Source organism: Eremothecium sinecaudum, chromosome IV (genome assembly GCF_001548555.1).
Source record: "Eremothecium sinecaudum strain ATCC 58844 chromosome IV, complete sequence".
Taxonomy (NCBI): domain Eukaryota; kingdom Fungi; phylum Ascomycota; class Saccharomycetes; order Saccharomycetales; family Saccharomycetaceae; genus Eremothecium; species Eremothecium sinecaudum.
The window spans coordinates 2961-26917 of NC_030895.1; the positions used below are offsets into that span (position 1 = coordinate 2961).

Consider the following 23957-nt stretch of genomic DNA (forward strand, 5'->3'; position numbering starts at 1 on the left):
AGCGTACAACGTACAGGTAGTAGACAAACCAACATATTACTGGAGATAGCAAAGGATAGTACACAACTGTAAGTTGGAAATCTCTCCTAAAAGTGTGATATGAGTGTTAATTTTAAGTGACCAAGCCCTGTTTAAACCCTTGTAATTCATCTCCAGCTCGCAAAGCCATCGACATCCTTAGCTGCACTTGTATTATCGCTTCACGGAAAACACTTATAAAAGACAGAGAATATCTTCTTCTTGAGAGAAACCCTTCCTATGCTCCACACAATAACTAACTACAATACGAAATATACAATGCTAGCATCTCAAAGTCCTATTTGGTACGATTGGTAATTTACAGTACACATACGAATTATGCCCAAGTTAGGAAATACACAGCTACATAAACATGGCAGCGTTTTCCTTAGCTAACTATATATACATTTAAATATTTGAGAATAAATACATCTTTTTGCTCTCAACACGAGACCCACCATGCTTATGCACTGTCAAGAACTGCTCGCATCTTTATAACAGAATCGGTATTCTATAGCTCCGTCTATCACTTTGTCACGTCAGCAATGGAGTGCCTTATAAAGAAAAATATATTCCGCCATTGTCTTATGGAACCTTTCCATTACTGGGGCTCTGCGCTTCATGTACGCAACCACTCAGCGCACAAGGTTTTATAGTCTAACGGTTAAGATATCATCTCTTCATGTTGATAATGTAGGTTCGATTCCTACTAAGATTAATATTATCTATATAATATCATATTATATTAATAACTCATTCCTAGTGCTCGCTGTGGCGATAATTCCACCTACAACTCTGGAACAATGATTTGTTCATCCTCCGGTGAGCACGCGTCCCAGCAGTCCCCGTCGAGACCGCCAAACTGGTTAACATACACCTCGGCAATAAACGCCATGTTTTCATGCATGTAACTGCATTCAACCTTGTCTTGGTTCCGAGGATCTTTAAACGCATGGTAGCATACCTTTTCCCTGTTTCCATCAATAATAGCCGCCATAGCCGGTCTTGCCAGGTGCATCCTGTCTGCCTCAGATAGTCGCAGGTATTCAGCTGTGCGGTCACGATCAATAACGTGCGCCGTGACCCCAACCCATTGGATCACTTGACCTTCGATTACTTTACAGCCATTCCCACAATCACGTTTGGCCAACACATCTTCAGCGGGTTCTAGCAAAAATGCAGACCCCGGATTTGATGCAGAAGACGCAATAGTGTCCACAAACGTCTCCAGTTTGGTTGGCAGCAAGTTTAACGCAACTACCAGGTCCTTGCCGTCGGACATTGTTATCAAGTAGTTTGAGTCACTAGGATCTGTCTGGGCTGCGCTGCTTAAACGGCCTAGAGTGCGACCAAAAAGCCCTTCTGTTGAGCCGACCACGTTATCAATGACGTCGACAGACATCACCGAATACCCAGCCGACATAAGCCTAGTAGCGGTACCTTCACTATCAGTTAAGCCCATCCCACCCAAAACATTGGCTGTAATTTCTCGGCGGACTGACCTCCCATGTCCTGCATGTGCGGCTTGCTCTTTCAAGCCTTCGACTAAAATTTTTGAGATTCCAGCGACGATAAGCAACAATATACAGGATATCTTCCGCCACAAGCCAACTGCGTTCAGCAATAGTTTGTCGATGAAGTTATTTCCACAAACTGCGGCTGTAACTCCTGCGAGAACCTTCCAAAAACCAAATGCTGCGCCACGCCAAAAATGACGGTTCGTTGACGAAAAAAATGTTTTCAAACCTTTAAAAACGTTCCATCTCTTCTGGAGAAGTGGAATAGCCTCAGCAAAAGCTATAGCGACTATGACTACAGATAGCAGAGTTATCAGTGTAGGTTTATAAGAAGCCATCAGCAAGTTTCTAAGTAAAGCCTGTTGTTCGTTAAAGTTCAACACCGTGCCGGTTGCAATTTTAGGGTAATCTATACATATTTTATGATCAGAAACCATTGGCGTAGTGTAAAGTTTCAGGCCATTATATATTGGATATTGGTTGCACACTTAACTAGTTTGAAGGCACAACTCTTCCTAACATAAGCATCTTGAAGTAAACACATTTATCCTCTACAGTTACTTTGGATCTCTTGAGCATTATTATCGCATATAACCTCGTGATTAGTTGTTAAATGAACTTTGATTGTGCACTCCCTTTATCGGCCCAGTGGAAACACCCGGTTCTCTTATCGCGCTTTAATTCTTGGACTCATTAGGTATGGTGCTTGCAGCAGTCTCTAGCAGCGGGTAAACTTCCACAGATAGCACTTAAACTTGCACTCTATATCAACAGTTGTTATTACTTATTTGAAACATCTAAATGATGCTTCCGCTATATCCGAGTCTATTCACTGATTTCTATGGCTCGATGAGGTAAACAATCATAAAGCTCAGTTAGTTGTAATATGTGTTATGGTTGTGCTTTTGATCATCAACCCACTTCCAGCTACACAAAACTACATGACAGCAGCAGTTCTACATCTACTTACAGGGGGTTAGATTAAACAGTCAACTAGAAGACACAACCAAGATTTATTGAATACATAGCAGGCTTGCTGGTCCTACTAGCTGTGATGGATGGTTATCAGCTAGAAGTCAACCAAGATCTATTGGGATAGCATTGGAGTATCTTCAGATTTTAGCATAGGCGGCTACTGCTTGAGTTCAGTATATACCATCTACTGGCTGAATGTAACCTCATTTCAGCACCCAGCAACCTCTCCACCCCTCCAATTCAGAAGTCATGGGAAAGTACTATTTAGCATAAGCCTAGTGACACCAAGATCTAAGAACTCAATTCAGCAGTGATGATGGTAGTTATCAGTTAGAAATCGCCAGCTAGCCATCTTCAAGCAAGGTTAAATATAGTATGTATTAATAAGTCTCGGTTCTAGAGCGTGTATGCTTGTCCACTTCGACTCCGTGCTTAGGCCCCTTGAGCTCTTGTACCTTGTCAGTATACTGCACAGCATAGGTACACCTGCACTCTTCTTCGCTTTGTGTTTTCACATTTCAGACTTAAAATATACCTTATAGCACTCAATCTGAAATCTCATATGCTTACGTAACTCAAAGTGACGTTTCTTAGCGCCGATCTTCTGAAGAGTTCGACTATTTTATATTACCAGAACACAGGTAGCCGACAAGCCAACATAATACTGGAGATTAGAAGATAGCTAGCAAAGGATACTGCTAAACGGTAAATTTGGATTTCTCTCAACAGTATCACGTATGACAGCTGGTTTTAGTTGTTAAACCTGCAGCCCTTGCACGAGCAAAACACTTATAAAGACAGAGAATATCTTCTTCTTGAGAGAAACACTTCCTATGCTCCACACAAAAACTAACTACAATACGAAATATACAATGCTATCACCTCAAAACCCTACTTGGTTTGATTTACAAAATTTCTAAAAGTGTGATATGAGTGCTAAGTATTATCGCTTACACGGAAAACACTTATAAATTATACATAACAATTATGCCCTTAGGGAATGTATAGCCATATACACATGGCAGCGTTTTCTTTAGGAACTATATATACATCTAAATATTTGAGAATAAATACATCTTTTTGCTCTCAACACGAGACCCACCATGCTTATGCACTGTGAAGAACTGCTCGCATGCTTATAATAGAATCGGTATTCTATAGCTCCGTCTATCACTTTGTCACGTCAGCAATGGAGTGCCTTATAAAGAAAAATATATTCCGCCATTGTCTTGTTCCCGAAACCTATGGCTGCATACAACTTAGGTAATTCAGGTGCTATATAAGCGACATATTAGATCGCGAGTTATAAGTACCATAGCCAGTTGACAACATAACCAATGACGTAAAGCCCAACCGCCAGCCAAGCCAGACGCCATTATGAGACGCGATTGGCAAAATACGGATCACCACGGGCCGCTTGCAGTATATGGAAGCTTTGAGGCTGGCTGGAATGCTGTGACCATTATCGGATGTGCGGGCCTAACCACTATGCCAACTTCGGTTAACGTTGGAATTTGTATAGGAGGAATGCTGTTCATGGGCTTAATGATGATAGCGAGGGAGATTTGCAGCGGTCGGGCCAGAGGTCAGGAAAGAGGTCATCTCAAAGCCCGTATGCTGTCCGCCGGACCAACGGTGGAGTGGGTTTCAAGCAGATACTTGATCGAACGCCAATCTCTGCCCGTCAGCGTTATCCCTGGAGTAATGAGAAGTACATCGCCTCTCAATCTACGGCTTATTGACGCTGGATTTATTTCAGAAATGATAGTAGGAGCGGACGGCCCAACCGTTAAACGAAGCAGCGCTGAGGTCGCTGAGAACAAATCCTTCGTAGTATTTAATACTGATTTGGGCGAACACGTAGCAATTGCACCATCTGCGATGCTTCCAGAAGAGCTCGTGCAACGCGTGGCAGAAGCAACCGATAACTTGGCTGGCTCGATTATTGAAGAACCGGTAATCAGGTTAAGCGGTGGGGGACTTAACTGTGGGCCTAATAACCCATGTTGTGCGGTGAATAAGCCGAGCTGGTGCGGGCAATCCTTTCCAAGTGGTATGAAAGTGGAGTGGATAGGGCTAACCTATGACTGGGGTAATAAAGACCTAGCAAACGCTATGCTTGATTGCAATGCAAACCATGAGTGCTGCTATGCGATTGGACAGTACATGGTGGAAAACAGGAAAGAGAAATACTGTGTTACGCCGAAAATTCGCTACGGCAATGAAATGCACGGTAAAGTGCCCTGGAACCAGTTGGCAGTTAATAACCCCTTCCGGTCACAAGCCTACTTTAATCGCTACGGGGGACTAGATGGGGAATGTTTGTCTCCTAACGGTGTCGCATAAGACCCAATTCCATCCACATTATGATTTTTTTCTAAATACTCAATATGAAATCCTACTCTGGGGCTGAAGGGCAAATAGTCTACTAAGCAACTTTGTGCTTGCTTTTCGTTACGTCACCGGAATTGGCACTGCTACCTCCAATTCGGACAGGCACGCCAGTATCGTCTATGTGATGAAAGGTTAGTTATTTAGCATATGTATTTAATAAGTCAATTCATGTTCATAGCACATGTCCATGAGAGCAGCAAGCGAGATCTGTATTAGTTGTCTTCTCGGTTGTAGATCTTCTGGTGTAGACCTTCCTCCTACTCGTCCGTATTCGCTTTTAAGTTTTTTACATTTCAGACTTCAAATTATTTTTCAACACTCAATCTTCAGAAGATCTCGTGTGCTTACATAATAGAAATTGACGTTGGCGGGATAAATGCCTATAAACTTGCGTAAAATACACACCCAAGTTAAAGGGGTATGATGTAGACTATGCGTTATATTCAAGTAGCACATTCCCATGCGTATATTACTATTAGTATTGGTCTACTGAAGGGGTACCGATTTACATGAAGAGGTACAGATATACATGAAGGCTGCCGATCTACGTGAACAGGTACCAGCTATCCTATACGAAGTGTTCTAGAGCCAGATATTCATCTAGCAAAATGTTACTGATAGAAGAGCTATGAAAAGATACTGGCGTTGCAACTGAGTACTCGATTTGTAATGTCTCTCAACGGTGTCAGGTAGATGAGACCATATTCTATTGCTTACTGAGAACTATGCTGAAGAGTAGAACTGAAAGCCTTTCTTTAACCTATACTGTCTTTGGTAACTAAGTTTTTGTTTATTCATGCCTAGTTCTCGGGAGGCTAAGCAGCAACTTGTGAAGCCCCTATTCTAACCTTCAGCGTAGTTAATAATTTACACCGAGCTCTTCGGCTATATTTGAATAAAGAACGAACTTGGGTAGTTGCAAAGAACTATTGCATAGAATGTATCTTAGTTAAAAAGCTCTCCAACCCGTAACTATGATAGGAGATTTTATTCATAAAGGGAAGCCAGATTTTAGTATTCATATTAAACAACAGCCCTAAGTGTTCGACTCCTATAATACGCCATAGAGTTTATATCATATATTGATAGATATCACTCTGGTATAATTTACAGGGATATGGAAAAACGATGACATCAATGTAGACATTAAATGGCTAACTATTACGGCCGATGAGTTATAAGCCACAATTTGAGTTTGGGATACAGTTATATTATGTTACCAGAACCACAGATAGCCGTTCAACCCTTGTTATTTACTAGAAGCTAGAACGACACCCCTATCGTTTCAGTTTCAATCTCTTAGTAAACGCATCGCCATCCTTTGCTTTGAACTAAATTTGCGGTTCACATGAGCAAAACATTTATAAAGACAGCGAATATGTTCTACTTGACAGACAACTTTCTCATGCCCCACAAAGTAACCAATAACTCAATACAAAATATACAATGACAGCATCTGAACAACTTGAATTTTTAACTTCATGGGAAGGCTATGAAACAGTTTCTTCCGATGGCCCAGAGAGAGGTCAATGGCAAATGAATGCTGAATCCCAGAGAGCTGCTGGCCCAGAGAGAGGTCAATGGCAAATGAATGCTGAATCCCAGAGAGCTGCTGGCCCAGAGAGAGGTCAATGGCAAATGAAAGCTGAATCCCAGAGAGCTGCTGGCCCAGAGAGAGGTCAATGGCAAATGAATGCTGAATCCCAGAGAGCTGCTGGCCCAGAGAGAGGTCAATGGCAAATGAATGCTGAATCCCAGAGAGCTGCTGGCCCAGAGAGAGGTCAATGGCAAATGAATGCTGAATCCCAGAGAGCTGCTGGCCCAGAGAGAGGTCAATGGCAAATGAAAGCTGATTCCCAGAGAGCCGCTGGCCCAGAGAGAGGTCAATGGCAAATGAAAGCTGATTCCCAGAGAGCTACTGGCCCAGAGAGAGGTCAATGGCAAATGAAAGCTGATTCCCAGAGAGCCGCTGGCCCTCGCAAAGGGCACTGGCAAATGAAAGCCGATTCCCAGAGAGCCGCTGGCCCACACAGAGGTCAATGGCAAATGAATTTATTTGATGCTCCATGGAGTGTTGAGTTGGCTGAGCAAAGAGCTAATTTAGTTCCTGCTATGCAAGTCGTTTAAAGTAGGATTGTAGAAAAAACCTAGTGAGCATGTGAAGAAGCCATCAATCACCGTGAGAGTAATTTCAAACCTTTTTACGGTGAGGGGCTTTATATCCCACTAGTACACCCCATTGTTTGTCTTACTTCTGTCGTTAGACTGCAGCGGCGGCGAGGTTGTATTCACTGGGTTAACTTTTGGCTAAAATTGTAAGCGAGGTCAAGTAACATCGGCTATACACCATGACCATAAAAATTTACAGTATACATTGTTTTTATTTTTTATACATTATGACATAATAACTTCTAGAGATCCACTCTAATGACTCTGTACTACTCTGCGTTCTAATAGCGCAAAAAGTCATGTATCTTCGGACTTATCGCTGAGTTTAATAGCTTCGACTGCTCTCCAAGTAGTATACAAACTAGTAACATAGTATATAAGCCATTGGCTCCTATCTGAAAACTCAACAGGTAGAAGACTACAATAACGCCTAAGTATTGTAGTTGGAAGCTGAGGCACACTAGCTCTCACAAATATCTATTATATCGTTCTGCCATAGTACTTTATTACCTAAATGCTGCTTTATTAGTAAACCCTTATACATTAAAAATTTACTTCTAAAGTTCAGTGAGGAAAAAAGCATATACTTATGTAGTAAAAACTGGCTATCTCCTGAGCGGAAACGGTAGAGAAATGTTATAATTCTTACACTCTCAAGTGATAACCTTCTCTACAAATCTGGAACAATGTATTGCTCTTCTTCCGGTTAGCATATGTCCCAACATTGTCCGTCAAGCCCGCCAATCTGGTTAACATAAACCTCTGCAATAAATGCCATGTTTTCATGCATGTAATTGCATTCAACCTTATCTTCGTTTCTTGGATCTTTAAAGGCATGATAACATACCTTTTCCCTATTACCATCAACAATAGCCGCAATTATTGGCTTCGCTAAGTGCATCTTGTCAGTATCTGATAGTCTCAGATATGCAGCTGCGGTCACGGTCAATAATGTGCATTATAACTCCAAACCATTCGATTATTCGATCTTTGACAGCGTTGCAATCGCCTTCACAGTCCCGTTTGTCTAAAGCATCTGTTAATGAAAATGCAGTGTTTGGATTAATGCTGATAATGCAATAGTGCACACAAAGGTGTCAAGTTTGGTTGGCAGCAAATTAACCACAACTATCATGTTCTTCCGTCTGACATACTTATCAAGTAGTTGGTAGGGTCATCCTCGGTTGGACGCTTGTAGAATGCTTTGCTTAGACTTCCTTCTATACTAATAACATCAACAATCATTACTGAATATCCAGCAGAAACCAAGATACTAGCAGCTCCTTCGCTATCAGCAAGGCCCGCATCATTCAGCACATCCGCTGTAATTTCTCTGCGAACTTACCTCCCATGTCCAGCGGATGCTTCATGCCCAGCATCTGCATCAACTAGGGCTTTTGTTATTGCACTAACAAGAAGCAACATGATACACGCAATCTTCCTAAACAATCCAATAGCGTTCATCCGTAAGTCTTCGATAAAGTTACGCCCACAAACTGCCGCTGTAACCCCTGCGAGTGCCCGCCAAAGCGTATTGGCTCCAGCCCGCCAATAGCCACGGTTCCTCGAGGAGAAATATGTTTTCAGGCCTTTAAAGATACTCCATCTTCTTTATAACGTTGAAATGGTATCTCCAAAAGCTAAAGCAACTATTAATATGCATATCACAGCCAATAAAGTTGGCCTATGTGAAGCCATCAGCAGGGTGCTTAGGATAACCTGTTTCCCGTGAAGGTTGAACATAGTGGGTCAGAGAGACGCAGATAGTTGCAAGGACTGTAGACACTAGTAATTATGCAGTGGCGAGACTAATACCTAGAATTTAAATTTAATCAATAGCAACTGGCATAAACAGAAGATTCTGAGGCGTATTTCCTTAGTTCAGGCAAATTACTACTGCGTTTATTCCATGCCTGTGTTCCATCTACCGCCGCGTCTCCAGAACAATGCATGCACCGAACCGGAAATTTGCACGCTATTACGGTGTAATGTATCATCGAAACACTGCGGAACACACTATGTTCAATTGAGAATGTGCAATGGCATGAGTATACTGAGTATGCGTAGAAACCCCTCCGGAAGATGCAATGCAAAAGAACAATATCCTAGTGATTTGACAAATCTCAACTTAAGAAATATACCAAGAGATATTATGAAGAACTAATACCAATTATCTTATTTGGTGCAACAACGCATAGATTATTCATTACAATGCCTCACGAACTTAACCTGGGAATTTTTATAGGCAGTATAACAACCTTGCTGGTCACTCAATTCCGACGTCAATTAAAAAGGCACGTTGACGATAGCTGCATGACATTCCAAAACATTGAATTGAAGCAACTCCCTACACTTTATATTGATAGTAATATAGCTAATGAATTACGGTATATCAATTGAATGGAGAGCTAATGTCATCTATATATTTGGGTTGAGAAATGGATTTCTTCAGCCCTCTACAAAAACCATGATTATGTAACACAAAATGACGTTTTAAAGCGGTAAAAATTGTACCGCATAGAGGGTCTTTTAGTAGGCTTGGAGAACTACCAAAACCATTGAGGATATTCATTACAGCTTCATGATTTTTTTATGCTTTGTGTATTATATATGTAGCTCACTGATACATTACCTTTAATGCTCAATGTAAGTAGAGAAGATTTACGACGTGGGTGATGTAAAGCTTGAAGGAATCACTAAACATCAAATTGTTATCTTTGTCTGCATATTGATAGAAACTAAGTTTCCTCCTAAACCCGTCTGCACCCTCAAACTCGTCTTCGATTACGAGTACAGCTGATTTTTTCCTCAATTCGCTATGACCATGATTGAAATTTATATTGTTATGAAATTCATTGGCAGCTAAATGCTCCTCATGTTTCAAGCAAAGGCCTTGATATCGCAGCTGTCTTCTGTAGCATTGAATCACATCCGATTTTTTTCACATTGGCAATAGATACAGCAATAAATTCTCTATATTCTGGATTGACTCCTGTATTATTGGGATCCCTAACGCGTTTTTCTACTTGCTGAGCATCATCGTCAGTGAGCGGCAACTTTAAACTGGACAGACTAATAAAAGAAAGCGATAGTTGAGAAATTTCTTGTGATAAAATTGATTAACATCCTTTAATATAAAGTAATATAGACCTGTAGGAAATATCAATTGGCATCTTTTTATACGTTACAGAGTGAAGCATTCATAGTTTACTTCAATAGAGCGTAAAACCAATAATATTCATCTATTGTCACTGGCATAGCCTCAAATATTCGCTACTATTATACTTCTGTATCCATACCAGGATCATAAGCCCTAATGGTATTTATTCAAGGACTATAATACTCATGTAAAGGTTAAATTGGTCAGTAAGTAATACTGTCTCAATGGATTTTACCTTCCGAAGTTTCTGTAGGCAACTTATACATGATTTCTCCATAACAAAGCTGTATAGAGCAACACTATATATCGATACCTAGCGTATAGCAGCATTGTTTTCAAGCATCTAGATTATAATTACTGTCGCAAGGCTGTTCATATGCTGGAATATACTTTCCATATAGTATATCTGTCATGTGAAACGACGACAATCTGTATTATGTAACCCCGCTACACCAGGAGAATGTTCTATTGTTATGAAGTAACTCTGCATTTAGAATGTGTTACCTGTTGGGTTACTCTAAACAATACAATGCCAATTTTTGCGTCAGTAAAACTCCACCCAATATACTGGCAAAACTTATGCACCTTGATATTTCAAGACTTATTCTCCGAATTGGGCTATAAGCATATTTCAACTAATAGTTTCCTTCCTCTGGTGGAGGCTATGTATTGCTAAAAAATTCTCTTTTCTTAGGCCCACTGGGCAGCAGGAAATCTTTGCGGCGGTAAGAACTATGGCGTTCTAAATGCCTTCACTAACAGTAAGAACCGTAGTTCAGGTTCATATTGTTAGATCCTCTTGCCTTTCTTGAAAAGCAAGCAATTTGCGCAAATATGAACGGCAGACATTCAGCACAATTTTCTATTTTAGCATATTGATAAGCACTGCAAGTTACTCCACTTGACGGAAACCAAAGCTAACGTCAATTCTACTGCGATAACTAATTACCGTGATAAACAGTACCTTATTCTCCACGTATCAATGAGCTAACATTTTGCGGGTACTAATCACGTCGGCTCAGAGATCGCGGAATTCCGGGCTACGTCTGCAAAATCCTAATACACTGAATGCACCTGCAACGTCTAAATGATTTGACCCCTTACGATTTATATTTTAAAGTAGTATATCATATTGCGAGCTGAAAGGACAAACATTATGAACAATACAACTTCAGTTAAAGGTTATATTGAGAATAGTCTAGTTAATGCGGCTGTCAGAGATTTGCGTGATCATGTCAAGTGTAAAGATATCGGTTATCAGTGATGACTAATCAATTTAATCATAGGTTAAAGACTATTGTTAGACTCCAGATGAGTATAAATTACGGTAAACTATATTCAATTTTGGTTAAGCACAGATCAATAACTCTCATCATCGAGCAACATTTGGTAAGTTAAAAATGTTTTTTGTAAAGAAAGCTCAATTATTTTTACTCTTTTTCGTTGCAATTGTGCAAGCAGCGCTGGAGCCACTTGTGGATGATGTTATAAGGCAATTAAGTGGGCTTATGCCGGGTTTACGAATTGATATAGTGGACGATAAAGAAATAGTCGTCATTCCACCTAAACATGTGTTGCCCGCAGCCTGGGCGGAATATCCTGCTATATCAAGAATACTCGGCGCGGACAGTACATTGAGAAATGTCTATATGGGAGGAGCAAACCATTGGATCGGTTTGTTCAAAAATAATCACTGTTTATGGAGAGCTGGCGATAGTGCACTGGGGCGGGTCACAAGATTGACCCCTGACCCAGAAGGGGTACCTTTCACAATTGGCATCAACACTCAATATAATGTATATTTTGAGGCTACAGGCAACGAAGGTGTTTCTTTCTGTGATGAACCAAGAAGTCCAGCCTTCAGTCAACCAAGCATACCATTAAATCGGGTAGTACAAATCGATACGTTATCAGAGAACGGGGACCTCTTTACACGCGGATTTGAGCTAACGCAGACATGGACATGCGCAAATAATGATGGACTGGTGGGACCACAAGTTTATGTGCCAGATGATATTAGAGATAGTCCTGATATAATAATTTGTGTCTCTCCACACCAAAATTGCGCTCATTGGAATTTAGCCCACATATGTCGGTGGAGGAGTACTAACCCTGATGATCAAATGTTCAACAGATATGTCCAAAGCACCTGGGTAGAAACACAAATATAAGTGCTTGGATTGCTGTCAACTGGTCGTAAAATACCTGCAGTGTATGTTAATTGCTGGAAATTTTACCTGTTGAACTCCTGTTATGTCGGACTGTTAATAAAAAACCTTGTATGTCAACTGCGGTAATTCCGCTTTTGGTGCATTATACTATTTCAGTTATGTGAAGCGATTTTAAACATAATCTTATTTTAATCATGAATACGCATAACTGATACGTAAATTTCATTTTACACTACTAAGTCTCAAGAAACTAGTGTATATATAGTTGCTCCAATAAATATATCAATACATCAAACATCAATGTCATGGTACCAATCTATTTTAGTTTTTAAATCTAATCATATTATTTTAATTTAATAGACAACGCATTAAAACCCCCCTCCCATGCTTATGTAAACCAGAATGACGTTTTATTCAGACACAGGATTTCCAGTTAGAGAAAGTATTTAGTGAGAAGATTAAATAGAAATAACAACAACTTAAAACCTTAGAATATAGTTAATTACGCAATCTAAAAATGCCATTTTGATATCCAATACTACAACTCACTTTCAGCAGGCTACATGTGCTTTGATTTAAATTAAATCCTGCATGTCAAAATGCATTAATGCGTCTTCACTGTAACTTAATATTCAGCCTTTATTCAAACATAATAAAATTTACTAACGAAATTAATGGCAATCTTCCTTTCCCAATAACTGTGTATATAATAACCTGTAATTTTCACTTCCTTTGATTGTATCTCAGCGGACATGTAGTTGCACACAATGTGCCTATAATTTATGCAGGCAAATATTCTGGTCAAAATTTGTGCTGCATCATGCATGGTGACATTTTAGGTTGCTTACATGTCCATACTTTCATAAACAATGTGTTTGAAAACCAGGAATGTAGATACTCGGTAGACTGAATGGTTCATTTAAGGTGAGTTTTTTAACAATGCATTTTGTTTTTGAGCTGTAACTTAAAGTATAGGTCCTCATAAACAGCTAGGGGGGGGGGGGTTAAATTTAATATAAATTGGTACTTAGGGACTTACTGATGGTTTTATGAAAAACTACGTAACTAAAAATTGTTCTATAAGGTCTATAGCAGTATTAAGCAATATGTTGAGATTCCATTTAAATAGTAAGGCTATTAAATCTTGTGAGGCAACGAATTTTTTCATAGAGAGTTAATTAATGTGCTTACCAAGTATCACGTAGAAAGTTGTCTATAAGCTGATAATTAAAGGAACATATTGGCTCAAAGATGACAAACTTTGGCCTTCAGGCATGACCCTATTTGTCGCTATAAAATTAGTTAGCTTAACTGCAAACATTGGCCCATTAACTATCCTAATCTGTGCAGTATTTTCAAATCTTTAAACAAGTAAAAACAATAGTTTATTTGACATTTAAACCAAGTACAAAACTTTTGTTTAAAAATAAATTGCTTATGATATGAATTAAGTATACATACGATCAAGCTATCTAATATATTAATATCGATTTCAATGAAATTTATTTTAAAATAGGTGGAAATTAGAATCGGCTCAAGCGTAACATATCCTCTAAACATTTTTAAACTGATAATAAACTTATACTAGGATATTTTAGTGGCTCAGAAACCTCCTGAAGGAAAACTTCGTAGAACCAAAACAAGGATGGAACACTAGATATTTTTACAGCAATAACTTGCTTTCTGGCTCCATTGAATTTGTATCAGTAAAAGGTACCACGAAGTCGTTGCATTTGTATTCCACGCTTTATTTCAGAGTTCAAATACTAATCACACTTCTTTTAATTATCTAGTTAGTTAGTGTATTATATTCCATATTTACATACGCATTAGTTAAGCACACAATATAAACGCAAATACCGTAACAAATTTTAAAACAGGCACTACCGTTGATATAGGGGCTACGAAATGTAATAAGAAATACATTATTTGCTATTAGTAGGCTGCCTGTGTTGTAGGTCCACAAGAACGCCTTTACTACCCTATCGAAGGCTATTATTTCAATACGTCATTTTCGAAAGACTACATACCATATATTTATGGGAGAGCACATTAGTAATATTTAAAGTATACAATGTACTATATAGACTACTAAAAGTAATATTAGGGGGTTTCCATTGGCTTGCATTTGAGGGGGGTCTGCGCCCGGCGTCGCCCGGCGTCGCCGGGCGGCGCTTGCTGGCGCGCTAGAAAAGGCCGTAGGACATAGCCGCCGAGGGTACGGATTAGAAGCCGTGGATCTTGATGTTCTTCTTGGGGATGGCGAGCTGGGTGATGAGGAACTCGCAGACCTTGGCTCTCTGGTCGCCCTGCAACTGGATGATCTCGCCCATCTCGTCGTCCTTGACCATGTTGCCGTTGCAGCCAAAGTCCTTGCGCAAGACCTTCAAGATGCGCTTGAGGTCGTACTCCTCGGGGATGCCCTGGACGGTGGTCAAGGTTTTTCTGCCGTTTCTCTGCTGGATACGGATGTGGATGTAGTTGGAGGAGGAGGCTTCGTCGTCGCCGGTGTCAGCAAAGGGGTCGAAGGACTTGAGGTTTTCGATAGACATGGTGGCGGTGGGGTGTGAGGTAGAAGGTAAGCAGAGAAAATTTTCAGCTGTCCTTTTAAAAGCGCGCAGAACGCATTCGCTTATTTGTGAACCATATTCTTATCTGTATAGGTGTTAACCCGCATTTCTCTGCAATTGCCCGTCTTTCTTTGGCGTTGGGACAACGCTTCCTTTCAAACACACTTTCCAGGAACTCCTTTGTTTCCTTGGGTAACACTGTTCTTCTTCGCTGCGTTACAACACCTAGCAGAACACTACATACATCTTGAATGGCTTGACCCGTCTCGTCGATACTAGACACTGACATGCTGTATGGGTACATAATACTACATAGCGGTACTTGCACCCCCGTCTTTACCAGATTTATATAATTAAAAAAAAAAAAAAATGAGGAAAATCACTTTGATCTCTTACAAAACAACCATGACACAGCTACCCAAGAGAACGTCTACCCGCTCCTCCAACTTCCTTAAGCCTCCTGGTTGTCCCAAGTATGTCTTCATACTAGGTACAAAGAAGCCAACCAGACCAAGAAACAAGTTTATTATTATGAGAACAATTTTCCATAAGTCCTCTTCCAAGATCGTCAGTGCAATATGGAAACATTCTCCCAACCAGTTCCAAAAATACTTCCAACTCCTCGCTCAGTTCGAGCACAACTCCCACAACCACAACCACCTTCCTGCTGCCGCCCTCACCGACGCAGATGCCTTTCTTCTAATCGCCCGCCTCCTAAAATCCCGCCAGCAGAAAAAAAAAGTGAAAATGTTATGTGGTCGTTTTTAGTTCCCTGTAAAGTTCGTTACTCCGGCCCGGGGGCATGCGACTCAAGTATCAGAGGCAGGAAGATTGTTGGTAAAGATATTTTATCCAAATTCCCCGATTCCAACGCTTATTTGGGGGTGGCAAGCCTCGATGCAATTGTCAACTGTGAACGCGATGGCAACGACCAAAGGCTCCAATTAGAGCTCTGACATCCTTGCCGTCCTTTTTCTTTGCCCCTATCTTTCCAAGCCTCGCGCTGATACCTTCTCGCGCCAGTGGCACCCTCCGCGTCAGTGACAGGCGTCAACGGTCGCGCCCGCGCCATCACGGACAAACTTAAATCCTGGCACAGTACATAAATAATAATGGAAAAAACTGATTCAGTTCTTTATTTAATAGAGATAATTCCGTAAGTAGCATATCCTAACTGGCTTATTACAAATATCTTTAACTTCTAATTTGGCGCTAGTTTTATATGGCAATAGTGGATAGTTTCAATGCAATCAGTTATAAGCAAAGTTTACTCTTTTTATGGGACCTAATGTGAATATTTGTCTTCCCATTAAAGAAATTGAAATAATGTACTGATATAAATGATCAGAGAGAGTTGTCTTTATTATATTCGGAAAACTGACCTACCAGAAATATACCTCAATTTCATGTGTTATATATCTTTCGATTTTTGGTTACCAGCATCATAAGATAAGCCAGGTTAATATTTAACTCACTGTTTTTTGGAGGAATTAACTGGAAATCAACTACTTTAAAGAGTAAACTATGAACGAAGAACAGAAACTCGCTATAGTTGCTGTTATAATGAAACAGTAGTACCAGTTTTTTCATAGCCAATTCATTTTTAAAACCTTGATAACGGAAAACCATCGTTTTTCTAAACTTATAATACATTACATGGAGTTTAATGATAATTTTGCTACTCCTGCTTTAATATCAAACTCAACCTCTAGTTGTATCTTCAATTAGTCTACACTAGGCAGTACAATAACCTCTCAAAGCAACTTGTTCAAATGTGGAGATCACTACCGGAAACTGCTCAAATGCCCAAACTGTTTTCTTCATCGTATTAAGTATCCTACATCAACAGCTATATTAACGCCTATTTATTCAATGATAAAATTCAAGGATATAGTTCGATAATTATGATTTTTAGGAAGAACAGTTTTACAAACACGATACTATCATTATTATAGATAAATGATAGCTTAGATATGAAAAATTGTTTCGTATAGTATGACAAAAAGTCATCTAAAGTAAGACCTAAATGTAAACAGGCCTTTACCTATATGTCCAGCAAATATGAACAGGTAACTTTACTATTACGGGCTGCTTAACAATGGAAGCTGATAATGAAACAGCTCTGAATGTTGAAGTACAAAAGGTCCAGCAGAATACACTTGCTGAACACAGGATTTACGTGTTGAAACATACAATTCAAATATACCATGATGAAGAACTAACTGGAGGGCCATTGGATAATCCTATAACCAGGCAACCCGATTTACCACCCTATACACTAAAGTCTCATTTCATAGATTCAAAGGACGCCTATCAGCAGGTAAGAAGTGATCAGTTGGGTGAAAGCAAGGTTGATAAGTATGGAAAATTGTTAGGGGCTCGGAAATACTTGCTTAATACTTTTCGTTTACCTCAAAAATCTTGGAACCTTTATGTTTTAGTATCAGATTTGGTTTCAGTTTTAGGATTTTTAAATGGGGAGGAGGCTTTTCTTCAGAAATACGATCAGTTATACAAACTGGAGGCAACTGGTGCTGAGAAGAAAGCCTTATACAACCATGGAATGATTGATTCTGTAGATAAAGAAGTTTCGTACGTTACTGCACGGTCAGTATTTGTTCGTTTTGGGGCTGCGGTTATTGCTACCGGGTGTAGAATTGTTGACGATTATTGGGAGCTCCACCTGAAGGAACAGGGATTTACTATACATTATCGAGTCTTTCCTTTGACTGAGTTACAGTTATCCTTAGTTCGACAACTTAAACCGATCCCAAAGAAGACCGAGGCTCCCGCAGAAGAAACCAGTGTGGATTGGCTTCATAGATGGGAGGCCCCTTATCCTACCATCCAGGAGCAGTCTTCCGTGGATATTAGAAGGGAGTATGCAAAAGAGCATTCGCATGGAGAGCACACAACTGCAATTGTTCCTGGTCAGAGTATCAATGGTGCTCTTGAGCTAGGCTTGAACTATATGGTTCCTAAATACCATTACAAAAACTCATTCGCTAATGCCTTGCAACATAATATTGAGGATGTTCCGATCGGCAAACACAAAGCTATCGAGACTGTTTCAAGTGCGCCGGTTGGAAGGCCTTCAAAGCGTCCCGATGAACTGAAAACGCAAGTTTCCGAACGTAACCACTCTTTAAATATAAATGGATGGAAGTTTGAGTCCCTTCCATTAGTGACGAAAGGGCTCTGCCAAGGTCGTACAAGCAAAGGCTTGCCATATTATGAAAAAGACCGTCTATTGTGTAGGTTAAGAAAGTTAACTCCCAATCAGGTTAGGGAGTTGGAACATGTTCATGATTCTTTAAACCTGAACACAGGCTTGGGAAAGCTACGGTATTCTCGCAGTATAAAGTGGTCCAAGTACTGGCAGTACAAATCTGGTGCACCAATCGGAATCACTGCAGACCAAGTAACTGACTTTGAGAAGTATTACCTCCCTGCCGTGCTGCAACATGTTGAGACTGAAAGTGTCTACGATGAGGATAGAAATGTAGATATAATACAAGCCACAAGCAGGGAGCCGAACGCAAATTTCTTAAAACATTCTAACATAAGAGGTTTTAAACCACCATATGCATAGCTTTTACAATGCACAATACTAGATAGTGTAGTATATAAATTAGGTAAACAAACAGAGTTGGATAACTGGTAATGATTGCCGGTAATAATGCCTTGTTATAAGTCAATGATAGTCACTTGATACAATGACCTAAAGAAGTTTGGCTTTTACAATATCTTGACGGATTCTAAATGTATAATAAGCCATAATAATCATTACAATCCCCAACGGTATTAACCAGATGATAAGTTTCGCAACTATTTCATCTGCATGGGGTCCTGAATTCGCTAACGCCTCATGACGCTTGTTAGCCTCTCTAATTTTTTGCTGTTCTTCAAACAGCTTTTCCAAATTTTGATTAACTTGATAAAAGTCCTTGTACAGTTCTTTGCTACCAGAGATATCCTTATTTTCATCACCTGATTTCGAAACTAGCACCTCTAGAAATTTCTCCATTGCTGCAATCCTCTTGGCATTCTCTTGTTCAGCAGCCAATAGATTCTTTACAATATTTGCTATATGGCTGACATCGTTGGCCAATACCTTACCTTCAAGCCTGTCTATTTTCTTGTATAGCTCTACATTGCTAAAGTCGCTCCCTGAAACTTCTAAGGGTGACGCTTCTACCAACTGCTCTTCGCCAGTCTCATAGTTGATCCGCTTCGTAACCAAATGTGGCTGGCCCATCGCCTTCAAGTTCGGCAACTTGGCGCCCGTAGTAAGACCATCGAACACCTTGTGTTTTAATATTTCAAAAGATTCTGTGGTCTCATCATTAGTAGCACTCACACCAATACGGTAGTTGGAAGTGGGGAGCTTAACATGTTTAGTTTGGAAACAAACCCTGTTGTCGATCTGTAGCTTCAACATGGTTTGAGCAGGATCGTAACTTAACCTTAAAGTCATAGGAACTGAAGAGCTCTGGTATGAAAGAAGGCAGGAACCAAAAGTTTGATCATACATATCATCCCTCGTTAATTGCTTCGTGCCGTCACTAAACACCGCCCGTGCAGTACTTTCCAGATTACTGTAGTTATCAATCAGAATCTGCAACCCATCGTACTTTGATTCATTTGGCAAGGGGTTATCACCTTTAGCATTGTTCAATAGCCAAAACGAAATGCCACCTTTACTTTTCCCAAAATAACCTACACTCCTAAACGTCCATTCAATAGTAAATCCACGATCTATCTTATAGTTGTTAGCGTTCCACAAGGAACCTTTGCTACCGGATTTAGGAGTTAAAATAACCCTACCTTCATCAAAGACTGCATCATTTAAAAGTTTCCACTGGCTTGGCAAATCAGTAATATGTACCAGTTCAGAAAGCGAGAAGTCATTATTCAATAACTCGTCGCCTGTACTAGGTATGACATGGCCTAAAACGCCATTTATCAATAAACCATAAACTATCCAGTTTATGAATTCCATCCTAGTGTCCTAACCACCTTTATGCTACCCAATCCCTATTTGATCTAATTTTATGTCAAGTAGTTCTTTCGTCATTGACGAATTTGATTTTTCAAAAAACTACTTAAAAACTCATCAAAACGTCATACATATTTGAGCATGCTTTATAAAATCACTGTAAAGCTCTATTCTAAGTATTACACTCTTCACATTCACGTTTAGCACAATCAGAATCATCTTCTTTACAGTCTTCGCTAATCAAGAGTCCTTCATTCTGTTGTTCTGCTTTTGATCTTGATATGTGAGCACCAATCTTAACTTGGTCATCTTCAGCAAATATTAAGGCTTTAACCTTCTGCTTAAGAAGTTTACTATCAGGGAACCCACCGTTAACCTTTCGATCCCATATTAGCAATGGTTTGGCTTCATCTTCTTGCTCTTTATTTAAGTAGCCTAGAACCTGAAATAGCCCTACTGGCCCTGGTACTAGTGAAAGTTCTTTAATGGAATCTCCAAAAGTCTGTAGTAACTCCTGTAAGTACCAAGCACTTCGTAAGTTCCACCTGCACTTATCGCAGAATACTATTGCAACCTTGGGGTATGGCATAAGAGCTTTTTTATGTTACTTGCTGTCCGTTAAGGTCGTATTTACAACATTCTTGTAGTAAATCTACGTAGACTTCTTCTTTGTACGCGTTTAGTTTTACATAAAACAAACATAAAAGAAGTCTCGCTGTGATTTAGAGGCTATAGACTCATTGAATCTGCTTATCAATATATATCAATGCCATCTTTTGCGGACAGTTTTTGGACTGATGACTTGGTGAAGGGGATGGAAACCCTATTTGCACAACTAAACCAAGGATGCATACAAAATGAGCTGTTTATCCAACTGTTTGCGTCACGGATGCAGTTTGAGGTTGCTCATGGGAAGCAACTCTGTGATTTGCCATCTGGGATAGGTTCATATGATACAAAGAAGACTACTATCAATCGAGCATTGAACGACTTGGTATCTCAAATGGTTGAAGAAGGTACTCACCACATCAATATAGCCTCTAATATTGAATCTACTGTGTTAACTCCATTCAGTAAGTGGAGTGAAGAACACAAGAAGAGAGTTGATTACAGTGAGACCTTGTTAAAGAAGAGTTTGACAAGTTTTACCAAACTCAAGAAACAGGTGGAGAAATTAGAGCAGTCATATTTCAACAAATGCCGGTCCCTTGAGGATTTTAAGCGCGAGAACTTCAGCGAAGAGGAGCTCTCCGCCGCAATGGAAGCAATGGAGCTTCAAAAACAGCATGATCTGACTTTGGCCAAGGAGCGTGAGTTTCTTGAGTTCGGGACGTTCGGTCCAGTTAAACTTGACTATAAATCAACTCGAGAGATGTTGAAGTCATTTTTAACCGAGCTAGAGAAACATGAATATAAGGTTCCTTTTATTAACTATACAATTCAAAATACCAATACAGGTCGTGAGATCACAGAATTTATCTTAAAGCACATGTCACTAACCGATTTTGACCAGGCCGAAGCATTTGGGCAAGATTTGATAGACAAAGGATTCATAAAGTACTGCAATGGTGTGAGCAATAACTTCTTCAACTCTAAAAAGTTCCAGTATCAGTGGAAGCCATATGCATATGAGATGGCTCGGTTGCCGCGGCCAGGCACATCGGACTCTGATACCGGGACAGAATACTCTTACGGTAGCTCTGCTACCTCAACTGAAGCGAGTAAGTTCACGTCATACTTCCATGATATTACTTCACGTATAACAGGTTCTGAAACAACACCTGAACCCGTTAAAAGTGGACCTACTCAAAATTTATCGGAAAATCAACGGACATTATTAAAGTTATTTGCTGAGGTAGAAAATTCCGATAAACAGTACCGCAGAGAATGCATTAAACTAGATTCTGAACGGTGTTCAGTAGAGGAGCTTCTCATTGACCATTATCAGTTCATGGAAAAATGTGAAACTGACAGATTGGCTGCGATTAAAAGGGTCACCCTTGATTTCTGTGCCTGCGTTGGCAATAAGGTCTCTTCTATGAAGATCGCTGTTGAGAAGATGATTGAAGCAGATGATTCCATGGACCCCGCAAAAGATTTGTATGATCTCATCGCAGAGTATCGCACAGGAGTTTTCCAGCCTAAAGTGATTCCTTATAATAACTATTACAATCCGGGTGGTTATCAGGTTTTTGGAATTGACTTAGAGACCAGATGTCGTCTAGATAAAAAGATTGTTCCTCTCATTGTATCCACTATCTTATCCTATATGGATCAAGTTTACCCCACTATGGAAAACGATGTTGAAAGAACTACCGTGTGGACAGCACCAGTTAAGTTGCAATTAACTCACCAGCTTAGAAAGCTGTTGAATGACAAACCGCCAACTAGTGATGAAGAGATTTTGGAGATTTTAAATTCCGCCAATGCTACCCCCAGTCTGGTCACTAGCGTTCTAAAAGTCTACCTATTGGAGCTTCCAACCGCTCTAATTCCGGACGAACTTTATGATGTCATGAAGAGTTTGTATGCAGAATTTCCTCAATTGCCACCAGATGAAGAGGTTAACAAGGAACAGGAAGCCATTGATTCACAAAGAATCAAGTGCATAATTAATACATTCACCACTTTATCCAAGCCACGGATTGCCACCCTAGATGCTATAACAAGCCACTTCTATAGGCTTATTACCATTCTAAAAATGAGTTCTTCAGAATCAAGCAAAGCGCTAGCCAAGGATTTAGCTATCAAGGTTTCACAAGAATTTGCAAACTGTATCCTCCATGTAAAACTACTGGATGGCAACGACCTTGGCTTTAAAATATTTTACGATTTATTGAGTCATAAAGAGGTGTTTGGAGATTTAAAGAAAAACGCCCCAAAGCTGAAGAGAGCCGTCTCCAGGGAAAGCGAAAAGACACAATAGAAATAGAATTACTAGCCGACTAAATTAGACGGCTATTCTTATTAATTAGTCCGAAAATTATGTACGTAATGAATAGTTATTCGTCATAAAAGTCTATCGTTGACTTTAGGGCCAGCTATTACTATAAAACACTATTTGTCAACTGAAGTTGCCTTCCTTTGCTCTTCTAGTTCCTTCTCAAACAACATCTTAGGTTTACATATTTCTATCTCCTCTGGTGTTAATTGCCTGCTGCCAACGACAACACCCTTCTTGTTAACTAACGTCACAGACTTATCCAAATTCGGATTTTCCTTCAGAAGCTGCTCTCTGCGATGTTTCCTTACCTCTACACTAGTAACTTCGTTCGTTAGAAAGATATTAGGTATTTCGACTTTCTTTATATTAACATCCTCGTGTCCGTCGTCTTCCTCAGAAGACATATATGCAGAATTATTGTTCCAATCTTTAGCAAGCTGGAACGTAATGACCTTGTCAGTTGGAGTACCAGGCACCTGCTTCGCATATTTTCGCGTGTGCACTGGATAGGAGCAAGACTCCTGTTCCAGCTCTCTAGTGCCACTCTCTTTTACCTCATCACTCTCGCTATCGCCTGACTCCTCTTCTACGCCAGAACTAAACACTCCGGCGCTCTTCGGAGGAAGCAAATTCGGCACAGACTGCTGACAACTCCCAATCGGATTCCTACCCAGTCTAGCAGACGGTATAAGCCCTTCAGTTAGCTCCATTGGAAACAGAATACGGCTAGTACTAGCTAGATCCGTATCATGAGCTATAGACCGCCTCCTCGAACCTTGTCCATGTCTCGGAGTATATTCTGGGGACTTAAAGCACCTCACAGGTGACCTAATATCTTCCTGAAACTTCAAATCAGACGCTTGAGCTCCACTAACCATCATTATTGGCTTCCCAGAAACCGTACCTGGCGTAATGAGTCCCCCATTAGGCCCACCCTCCACTATATGTCGACGTGGTGTAGCTAAAAATGACCCTATACCTTCATAGTCCCTCGAGTATCTCGTACTTCTCGATCTTGGTGGTGTAGCAGGTGTCATTGT

The 23957-nt window shown here is 40.1% G+C and overlaps 9 protein-coding genes and 1 non-coding gene across 10 annotated transcripts, besides 2 other annotated features; 5 read left to right on the plus strand and 5 right to left on the minus strand.

Annotated features, from left to right (window-relative positions):
* Window positions 1-664: part of a telomere (Subtelomeric repeat; similar sequence found at 12 out of 14 telomeres in Holleya sinecauda) that runs on past the window's edge.
* Window positions 665-736, plus strand: AW171_hschr42057. The gene has a single exon. It is a non-coding gene; the product is annotated as a tRNA-Glu (tRNA).
* Window positions 737-6956: a telomere (Subtelomeric repeat; similar sequence found at 12 out of 14 telomeres in Holleya sinecauda).
* A 7673-nt stretch (window positions 6957-14629) lies between these two features.
* AW171_hschr42059 (HDL568Cp) lies at window positions 14630-14956 on the minus strand (the record flags this gene model as incomplete). The annotated part of the gene is made up of 1 exon (XM_018132250.1): window positions 14630-14956. The coding sequence occupies one exon, from the start codon at window positions 14954-14956 to the stop codon at window positions 14630-14632; it is 327 nt and encodes a 108-aa protein (XP_017987172.1).
* A 55-nt stretch (window positions 14957-15011) lies between these two features.
* Window positions 15012-15278, minus strand: AW171_hschr42060 (homeobox domain-containing protein; the record flags this gene model as incomplete). Its single annotated transcript, XM_018132249.1, has 1 exon — window positions 15012-15278. The coding sequence occupies one exon, from the start codon at window positions 15276-15278 to the stop codon at window positions 15012-15014; it is 267 nt and encodes an 88-aa protein (XP_017987173.1).
* A 65-nt stretch (window positions 15279-15343) lies between these two features.
* Window positions 15344-15742, plus strand: AW171_hschr42061 (HDL566Wp; the record flags this gene model as incomplete). Its single annotated transcript, XM_018132248.1, has 1 exon — window positions 15344-15742. One exon carries the CDS (start codon window positions 15344-15346, stop codon window positions 15740-15742), a length of 399 nt encoding a protein of 132 aa, XP_017987174.1.
* Window positions 15727-15930, plus strand: AW171_hschr42062 (HDL565Wp; the record flags this gene model as incomplete). The annotated part of the gene is made up of 1 exon (XM_018132247.1): window positions 15727-15930. The coding sequence occupies one exon, from the start codon at window positions 15727-15729 to the stop codon at window positions 15928-15930; it is 204 nt and encodes a 67-aa protein (XP_017987175.1).
* Window positions 15931-17072: 1142 nt separating this feature from the next.
* On the plus strand, window positions 17073-18566 carry SWP82 (Swp82p; the record flags this gene model as incomplete). Its single annotated transcript, XM_018132246.1, has 1 exon — window positions 17073-18566. One exon carries the CDS (start codon window positions 17073-17075, stop codon window positions 18564-18566), a length of 1494 nt encoding a protein of 497 aa, XP_017987176.1.
* Window positions 18567-18695: 129 nt separating this feature from the next.
* Window positions 18696-19976, minus strand: AW171_hschr42064 (HDL563Cp; the record flags this gene model as incomplete). Its single annotated transcript, XM_018132245.1, has 1 exon — window positions 18696-19976. One exon carries the CDS (start codon window positions 19974-19976, stop codon window positions 18696-18698), a length of 1281 nt encoding a protein of 426 aa, XP_017987177.1.
* A 169-nt stretch (window positions 19977-20145) lies between these two features.
* Window positions 20146-20562, minus strand: AW171_hschr42065 (SelT/SelW/SelH family protein; the record flags this gene model as incomplete). The annotated part of the gene is made up of 1 exon (XM_018132244.1): window positions 20146-20562. One exon carries the CDS (start codon window positions 20560-20562, stop codon window positions 20146-20148), a length of 417 nt encoding a protein of 138 aa, XP_017987178.1.
* Window positions 20563-20739: 177 nt separating this feature from the next.
* On the plus strand, window positions 20740-22899 carry RGD2 (GTPase-activating protein RGD2; the record flags this gene model as incomplete). The annotated part of the gene is made up of 1 exon (XM_018132243.1): window positions 20740-22899. One exon carries the CDS (start codon window positions 20740-20742, stop codon window positions 22897-22899), a length of 2160 nt encoding a protein of 719 aa, XP_017987179.1.
* Window positions 22900-23030: 131 nt separating this feature from the next.
* On the minus strand, window positions 23031-23954 carry SIC1 (cyclin-dependent protein serine/threonine kinase inhibiting protein SIC1; the record flags this gene model as incomplete). Its single annotated transcript, XM_018132242.1, has 1 exon — window positions 23031-23954. One exon carries the CDS (start codon window positions 23952-23954, stop codon window positions 23031-23033), a length of 924 nt encoding a protein of 307 aa, XP_017987180.1.
* Between the last annotated feature and the right edge of the window lie 3 nt (window positions 23955-23957).